This window comes from Corticium candelabrum, chromosome 12 (assembly GCF_963422355.1).
Source record: "Corticium candelabrum chromosome 12, ooCorCand1.1, whole genome shotgun sequence".
NCBI classification, from domain to species: domain Eukaryota; kingdom Metazoa; phylum Porifera; class Homoscleromorpha; order Homosclerophorida; family Plakinidae; genus Corticium; species Corticium candelabrum.
Window position 1 is genome coordinate 1361506 of NC_085096.1, and position 8495 is coordinate 1370000.

Genomic DNA, 8495 nt, shown 5'->3' on the forward strand with positions numbered 1-8495 from the left:
GTTTGTATTATTTTTCCTCTTATATTTGGCAGACAGCGCTACTAATAACGGAGCGATCAAAACCATGCATCCACGTTAGTGGAGACTTGACTTTGTGTATCGCTTTCTCTTTTGGTGCATGCATGTGGTGATGTGCGTTCCTTGTAGACTCTGCATATATTATATATACACTGTATAATGTTCTCTCCTCAAACCGAATAGCAGCATCTCATGAAGTGACCTTGTTAAGGACTATGCGACATCCACCTCGGCCTTCTTTTTCAGAATCAATAAGTTTCTCTCACATTCGCAATAATTTGCTCTTCAGCTGACGACGTTACTCTTACACCGCTGTGGGACATCTGAGTAAGTAGCAACGGAAGAAGTCAGAACTAGTTGCTTATACCAACTTATAACGAGGATATTTGAAATACTTTACAAATATCGTCATGCATGCCACTGTAACTCTTGATTACTGCTAGTTGTGCAAGATGTAAATTACGTTCCAGGTCGTAGTAGACTGAGTCACTCTGTACTTTGGATGTTTACTAGAATGACGTAAACCGGACACTATTTATGTGTACATTAAAATGCAATTAACAAAAAGATCCCAAGAGCATTCCTCAAGCCTAACGTTATCTACTTCCGTCGGGCAGAGACGCTCATCCGTGTAACTGTTTGACAGCAAACACTAGTAGGACTGCACACACGCACACACACACACACACACACACACACACGCACGCACGCACGCACGCACGCACAATTCCGCGAGTGCATCGACAATCTGCGGCACACACGCCTCGGTTAGAAAAACAGAACAAATTGCGTTTTTGTGCCTATATTGTATATATAATAATATATAATTATTATGTACAATCAAAAAGTTTTTAAAGAGTATGGCTGTTACATTAGTAGTAGTTGTACGTGTCAACTGTATAGATTCTGTGTTGTTCTCTAGTGTATTTCTATGTTTCTGTGTATATAAAGGCCACTTCTTCTTGCTCCATTTCTTTACCTTAATTAATTAAAAACATTTGATAGCTATATTGTGCAATTATTTCTGAGCAGACCAATAAGCATACAACTCTTTTGAATGGCAACTATAAAAATTTCCTTCCTAGTATACTTCCTTCGTACGGAAACAATCAGTCAACGCAGCAAGCCCTTAAAATGCCATGCCATTTGTTGGATAATACCATCCAATTGTAGCAATAATCACGCAAATGCTTTCTTGGTCTTGTTCATTTCTTCATTAATTTAGAATTCTTCCACTATCTAGTTAACCTAACACGAGCAAGACAAGAGTAGAGAAGCGGACAGCCTACGTCTATATGTAGACTAGCAGTTGCGTTTTTGCTATCTGAAATCGTAGAAATTCTAAGAAAGCAAACGTCAAACTCTAGTGTTACTTTGCTCTCACTTCCCATAGAACTTAATAAACTATCTTTACTATGCATACCAGCCACTGCTCTTGTTTTCATCTCCAAAAAATCCGTTTTATTAGGAAATTACGATAGGAAGTGTAGTTCTAGTCTAGAGCCAACTATAGATGTTATAATGAGGAAGTCTTAGAGATGACGGAAATAGAGAGACCACAAGTCTGAACCGAAAGAGTGCAGGATATGGAAACGTACCTTAAAGACTATTAGTTGGAGCACAAAGTCGCTAGAAATTTTGATACACAAACTATATAGGCCCTAACGGCTGTCTCTCGTTGCAGGAGCAGCTGGAATCGATGTGATACGCATGGGGCTGCACAGACCGCAAGCTCGGTGTTGAGTGCACGACACATCGATTGTCGTTAGAAGCCAGTTTAGGTGTCAGAGGTCCGCCTTCTGAAATTATTGCGGTTTCGTCGCCGGTTCCAGTTGTTTGTACTTCTGATTGTCTTAACCAAAAGTTTAACCAAATAGACTGTAACTATATTTGATTACACCCACACGTGACTGGCACGCTTGACGCGCATCTATTAGTACATGCATCTCAGGCTTCTTACGTCCGTGGCTTCTCAATCAGGTCAGACGTAAAGGAAAGCTTGATAGTAAACGCCTCCAAAGCTGCACCGTGCACATGGGCGGGACTTGCATATACATTGTGTAGATGTATGTAAATTAAGTAGCTTCTCTTGGGTATTACCTTTTCACCGAGCTAGGAACTTGCAGGGGAGTCATATTCTAATTAGCTAAAGGTGACCTCTCACTAGAGGTAGTTTCCACATTTTCATTGGGGATGTTGCTGTAGAGGGTCATATAAAAACGTCGTCCTCGTGAGTTTGACCATTAACCAAAGAGCAAGAGTTGTGAGTGTCTAGACCGCAACTATAGTGAAGACGAATTACATAAAAGATGGCAAGATTATGCAGCAGTAGTTTTGTGTTCTGGAAACGGTTTCTTCTAGTTTTCGTCTCATTGTCGAGCTTGTATTTTGGATGGACAAATGCGTGTGCGGTAAGTTACCTTCGACACAAACACACACTCTCTCTCTCTCTCTCTCTCTCTCACACACACACACACACACACACACACACACACACACAATCACACACACACATACACACCTGCATCTATCGTACAAATTTTGCCACATTTGTATTTTATATTGTAAATTCGATTATTTAAACAGACAAAACACAAAGTTTGTGTTACGCGTTACAAAGCACTAATGGCAGACTCACGAATTCAAAAAGTTCTCACAGTCGGAGACGACCGTTCATCGCTTTCCTTTCAAAATCCTAATCAACATCCCATTACCCTGCAATCTCTATTTTCTGATGATCAACCCGATGACGAACCTGACGGCAAACACAAATACTGGAAAACACTTGGAGGAAAGTACTTGGCAATGGAAGACAACAAACAGCTAACACTATCTGTGAGTATCTAAACAATGTTGTTATTTACACACACACACACACAACAACAACAACAACAACAACAACAACAACCACAGCAACAACAAATCATGAACACGTTGATAATCGACTGTTCTTACAGAGCAAACCAACGACAAAGTTTCTATACGTCAAAAGCAACCGTTCGATTCTACACAGCAGCGAAACATTTTTTCTCTGTGCTATCTTCAATGATAAAAGTTACCTTGTGTCTTCTAAAAACATGTCTACTGAGGAATTAGGAGATAAAAGTATCTGTGATAACGTAAAGAAAGCGGAACACGAGATCAAGATCAAGAAGATCTCTAGACGCCAACACCGTTTTGTGGCTGTTTACGTCAATGATTCTAATAAATCTCGTGACAACTATTTTAGCGATGAGATACAAACGTTTTGTAAGCAAGATACAGAAATGCAACATTAATATTAACTTGTCATGTAATTTTCAAATGCTAGTTTGTAAAACATTTCATAATTTTGAAATGTTTATGTTGAAAAAAATGTTGATGCTCTCGTCACTAATTTTTATATAGATATTGGTTTTGATATTAACATGGCTACGTGGTCCGTGACCCTTGCGGCCATTTCAATTTTCAATTTTCAAATATTAATTTTCAATTTTTAAATTTTAATTTCTATGTTTTATTTTTCAATTTTTTGTCAAACAGATTCAATTATTTTGCTAAAAAACCTTAATTCGGTGAGCAGATTTTTATTTTTATTTTTCATATTTTCATTTTTCGTTTTTGATTTTCATTTTTCATTTTTTATTTTCTATTTTCATGTTTCTATTTTTTATTATATTTGGTTGAGCTAAATGTCAAAAGAAGTGAAAACAAGCTGAAGTGCTCCTTGTACCATCACTACTAGTATTGGCTATAGTGCAAGGAATGTGAAACTCAATTAACTTAAAAACTGCTAAACTGAAGTCCCTTACAACTTCTATTGACCTAACATTATTTTCTGATCGAATCTTATTACATTTTTTTACTAGTTCATCAATCACTAACATGGATAAGACCCCATCTAGTCCTCTCATTCTGTATCTTGTACCACCTGCCGTCCTTCTAAGTTTAAGTAAAGCACCTCTCTGACCAGCAACAACACGACGTGATCTCAACGGTGCAGATCTGCATGGAATAGGAGAAAGTGGTAAGGTGCAATCCACCTCTGGCTGAAAAATATGAGGTCGCTCATCAGATGCATTGCAGAAGGAACAGCACAAATCACTATCAGATAATGGCTCATCTGACTGCAAAATCTTGTAAACAAGAACTCTTCTCAAACAGACCTTATTTGAGGCAAGAGTCACAATTTCGTTGTTGCACACTGATAGCCTACGGTCCTGAGAGTGTGCCACAAACCGAACAAGGCACAACCTTAGTAGATCTCTCCCTCCACGTCCAGCAAGTTGCACAAGCTCAGATCCACTGTCTGGCAAACCGAATAGAATAACTTCACTGATGTCATCAATGTCCACACCAAGGCCAAACGCACTAGTAGCTACCATGACTCGCTGCTTGCCACACTTGAATTCTCCATAGTGTTGAGATCGCCCCTCAAGTGTCATTGTGGCATGGTATTGTCCTTCTGTACCCCTGGTTATACTACTGCAGCTGTACACAAGATGAATATACACTTTATACAAAACATCCTTTGATCTGTAAAATATAAGAGTTTTTGGAATATCTTTAGAATACTTTACAGAGGACAACATAGAAGCTAACAAGTGGAAGACTGACGAAATAGAGGTGAATGAATCCAAAGAAAAATATAAGTTTGGACGATTTAGAGATCCAGATACTAGAACATAGTCAGGCATATTCAAATGTTGGGTTACAGAAGTAATAAGAAAAAGTGGAGCTGTTGCTGAGAGAGCCATAATTGGGACAGTAGGCAGGCAAGAACGAATAAAACTTAGTTCCTTGTAAGAAGGTCTAAATCTAGACCCCCACTCTTCGATCAGATGTACTTCATCAATAGCAATGAAAGAGATTGCTGTCTTCAATTGCCTAGACAATGCGTTTCGCCAAAATCTTGATGTGATCGCTTCTGGAGACGTATAAACTAGACAAACCACTGTTACCTACCATTGCCTGACCAAAAGATTGTCCAATACTACTCACTTAGTTTGTACTTGCTGGAACAAATGTCTTTCAACTCATCACTTCGCCCTGACATCATCCTATGGTGCCAGAAAACTAAAGAGATTAGTCTTCTGGAATCGACAATGTGTTTTGAAGAGAACTTTACCACCTCGTCCGAATACAAGAAAAATAAATACAGCAACTTGGTATCTGCCTGTAAACGAGCTGGGTGGAGTGCTCAACTTCACACTTTACAAGTTGGGTCAAGAGGCCTGGTAGATTGCAGTAGCTTTGAACCCATATTGCGGTTCCTCAGATTCAGCACGCCTTCATCAAACTTCCTATTCAGAAAAATGTGCAGAATTGTCATTAGCACATCATTTGCAATCTGGTGTAGAAGAGATTCAGACTGTTGGATGGACTCTGACCTGTTTGTGTAAAACTAGTAATATCTTTAATTCTTTTTCTTTTATTTTAGTTTTGACTCTTACTGTCTGTTTAGTTTAGTGTTTAGCGACTTTTTAATCCTGCGCTGTACTAGCTGTACATAGGCAGAGGTCACAGACACGCCCCTCGAGATGAATATAAACCATGTATATATGTATGTATATGTATGTATATGTATATATGTATGTGCATATGTATGTACATGTATGTATATGTATATACGTATGTGCATATGTATGTACATGTATGTATATGTATGTATATGTGTATGTATATATGTATGTGTTCATGTATGTGTTTATGTATGCATAGAGTTTTGGCATTAGTGTTTATCTAATGTTGAAGGTGCGTGGGTTTGCGGAAACAAACATTGTGAGTGTGTCGAAAGTCATCAAAACAGGAACGCGCAACTTCATCTCCTCCTTTGGAAGTTGTACAACCTTATCGTAATTTTTTGTCTTTGTATACAAAAAGCGTTCAAAGGGCGGAGACAATGTTTTCTATGCTTAATTAATTAATTAATATAATGACACTATTTGCAATAATCTCAGACTCTTGTATTTCTAGACTAATTCGCAAATGACACTCTGCATGTGACTCAATTCAGTTGTGAAGTCTGTCAGTAGATGACATGTACACTGGACTTGATTCTAGCTAGAGGTCTCAATGTATACGAGTTGGCAACAAATCTTCGATTGCTCAAAGCTTTGCGAAGAACGACGGCACGTCAGGATTGGTGTGGGCGTGTGTTCGAATGAACTGGAATGTGTAGCGTTTACGTCATCGAGAAATTTTACGTGGGGTCGATCCCTGGAGAGGGTACCCGGTAATTTTTTATATTTTTTTACGCAAACCTTCTTCCTTGTGTGCCGAGTGTGCGTGCCAATTTTGGTTCGAACGGACTAAAAAGAAACGTGGACGCGTATCACGAACACACACACACACACACACACACACACACACACACACACACACACACACACACACACACATCCACACACACACACACGCGCGCGCTCGCATGCACGCACGCACGCACGCACACACACACACACACACACACACACACACAGCTTTATATATATCTAGATAATATAAGAGCATAAAACCTACACTTTTCAGAACTACTACATTTAGACAGGAACATGCCCATATTACGTGCCGAAAGTGACACTCTTGTCCCGTATGTAATAACTCTACAGATAATTGGACAAAACGTAGCCAGCCCTTCCCTTTTCTATTTTTAGTAGGCGGATAAATGAGAAGGGGCTGTCTACGTGTGAATTATTGGATTACTAAACTTGAGAAACCACGTGATTTCATGCACACGTGACAGCTAGAGTACGAGGTGTAGCAAAATACGTAGCGCAAAAAAAATCGACAAGACACGAGTCTAGCAAATTAGCATCTAAATTCGTAACACTTGGCGAAAATGCTATCATTGCTTACAGACGACATATAGCTGTAAAGAGTTTCAATTGCGTGTCTAAACGTAGCATCGTCCCCAGACTCACGTGAGCCTGGAAATGTCCGGTTCCCGTATAAAACTTTCAGCCTCCCGGGAACCGACACTGCCAGGCTCACGTGAGTCTGGTGACAAGTCTATTTAAACGTCCACTCGCTTCGCTCGTACATCAATCACGTGATTATACGGGAACTTCTTTGAGATGTCTTTTGTGCCGTACACTCCACAGAGCGACTTCTCGATACACAATTTGCCGTATGGCATTTTCTCTTTGCAGTCAGACGTAAGAGAGTACTGCATTGGTGCATGTCTGTGTCTGTGTGTTTTTTTCAGGCTGTGAGTTTGCTAGCTAGCTGGATTGTTTGTGTGTGCGCCCACGTGTCTGTCTGTTTGTTTGTCAAATCATATTTAAATACTTTTTCAAACATCAGACTGTGATGCGGCTGTCTGTCTGTTTGTTTGTTTGTTTGTCTGTCTCTTTGTATGTCTGTTTGTCTGTGTGTCTGTTTGTTTGTCTCTTTGTTTGTTTGTTTGTTTGTTTGTGTGTGTGTGTGTGTGTCTGTGTCTGTCTGTCTGTCTGCTTGTCTGTCTGTCTGTTTGTCTGTCTGTTTGTCTGTCTGTCTGTCTGTCTGTCTTTTTGTATGTCCGTCTGTCTGTCTTTCTGTTTGTCCTCTCTGTGTCTGTAAGTTTGTCTGTTTGTCTCTTTGTTTGTGTCTTTGTCATTCTGTCTGTCTGTTTGTTTGTCTGTCTTCTTGTAAATCTGTTTGTCTGTCTGTCTGTTTGTCTGTTTGTTTGCCTCTTTGTTTGTCTGTTTGTCTGTCTGTCTGTTTGCCTGTCTGTCTTTCTGTTTGTCTGTCTGGCTTTCTGTTTGTCTGTCTGTCTGTCTGTCTGTTTGTCTGGCTTTCTGTTTGTCCTCTCTGTGTCTGTTACATTGCCTGTCTGTTTTTTGTTGTCTTTTTGTCAGCAGTCTGTTTATCTGTCTGTTTGTCTGTCTGTCTGTCTGTTTGTTTGTCTGTCCATCCGTCTGTCTGTCTGTCTGTCTGTCTTTCTGTTTGTCCTTTCTGTGTTTGTTAGTTTGCCTGTCTGTTTGGCTATTTGTTTGTGTCTTTGTCAGTCTGTGTATCTGTCTGTTTATTTGTCTGTCTCTCTGTCTCTCTGTCTCTCTGTCTGTTTGGCTGGCTGTTTGTCTCTTTGTCAGTCTGTTTATCTGTCTGTCTGTCTGTCTGTCTGTCTGGTTGTCTGTCTGTTTGTTTGCTTATTAGATTTGTTTATTATGTTTGTCTTCTTTCTGTTTGTTTTATTGTGTATTTCTCCATTTGTTTGTTCATTTGTTTGTGTTAATTTAATTAAATTAACAATGCAACAAAACATAGCAGCCTAATTAATATTAAAATAAAATATAAAATAAAATAAAACAAATTTAATTAATATAATTATTTTATTTGTGATTTCTTCTACATCACTATGTATGAATAAGAATGTATGTGTGCATATGTAATTGTGTGCTTGTGTGATTGTGTTAGGGCCGGCATCGTATTGGTGTGGCAATAGGCGACCATGTTGTTGATGTGTCTGCAATCTCTGAGCTGTTTACTGGAGACGTGCTTTCTCGAAATAGAAACGT

At 39.2% G+C, this 8495-nt stretch overlaps 2 protein-coding genes across 2 annotated transcripts in view; one reads left to right on the forward strand and one right to left on the reverse strand.

Moving 5' to 3' along the window:
- Positions 1-3692: 3692 nt before the first annotated feature.
- Positions 3693-4754, reverse strand: LOC134188296 (uncharacterized). The gene has a single exon (XM_062656491.1). The coding sequence runs from the start codon at positions 4752-4754 to the stop codon at positions 3693-3695; it is 1062 nt and encodes a 353-aa protein (XP_062512475.1).
- Positions 4755-7064: 2310 nt separating this feature from the next.
- Positions 7065-8495, forward strand: part of LOC134187747 (fumarylacetoacetase-like) — a 7484-nt gene continuing 6053 nt past the window's right edge. Inside the window, exons 1-2 of the mRNA XM_062655898.1 lie at positions 7065-7154; positions 8395-8495. The exon at positions 8395-8495 is cut by the window's right edge and continues 10 nt beyond it. Coding sequence (XP_062511882.1) covers positions 7074-7154; positions 8395-8495 — 182 coding nt within the window. The 5' untranslated portion in view covers positions 7065-7073. The remainder of the gene's footprint in view (positions 7155-8394) is intronic.

Bases quoted from the DNA above. Each gene is read 5' to 3' on its own strand.
- LOC134188296 (XM_062656491.1), bottom strand. From the start codon at position 4,754: ATGGCTCTCTCAGCAACAGCTCCACTTTTTCTTATTACTTCTGTAACC.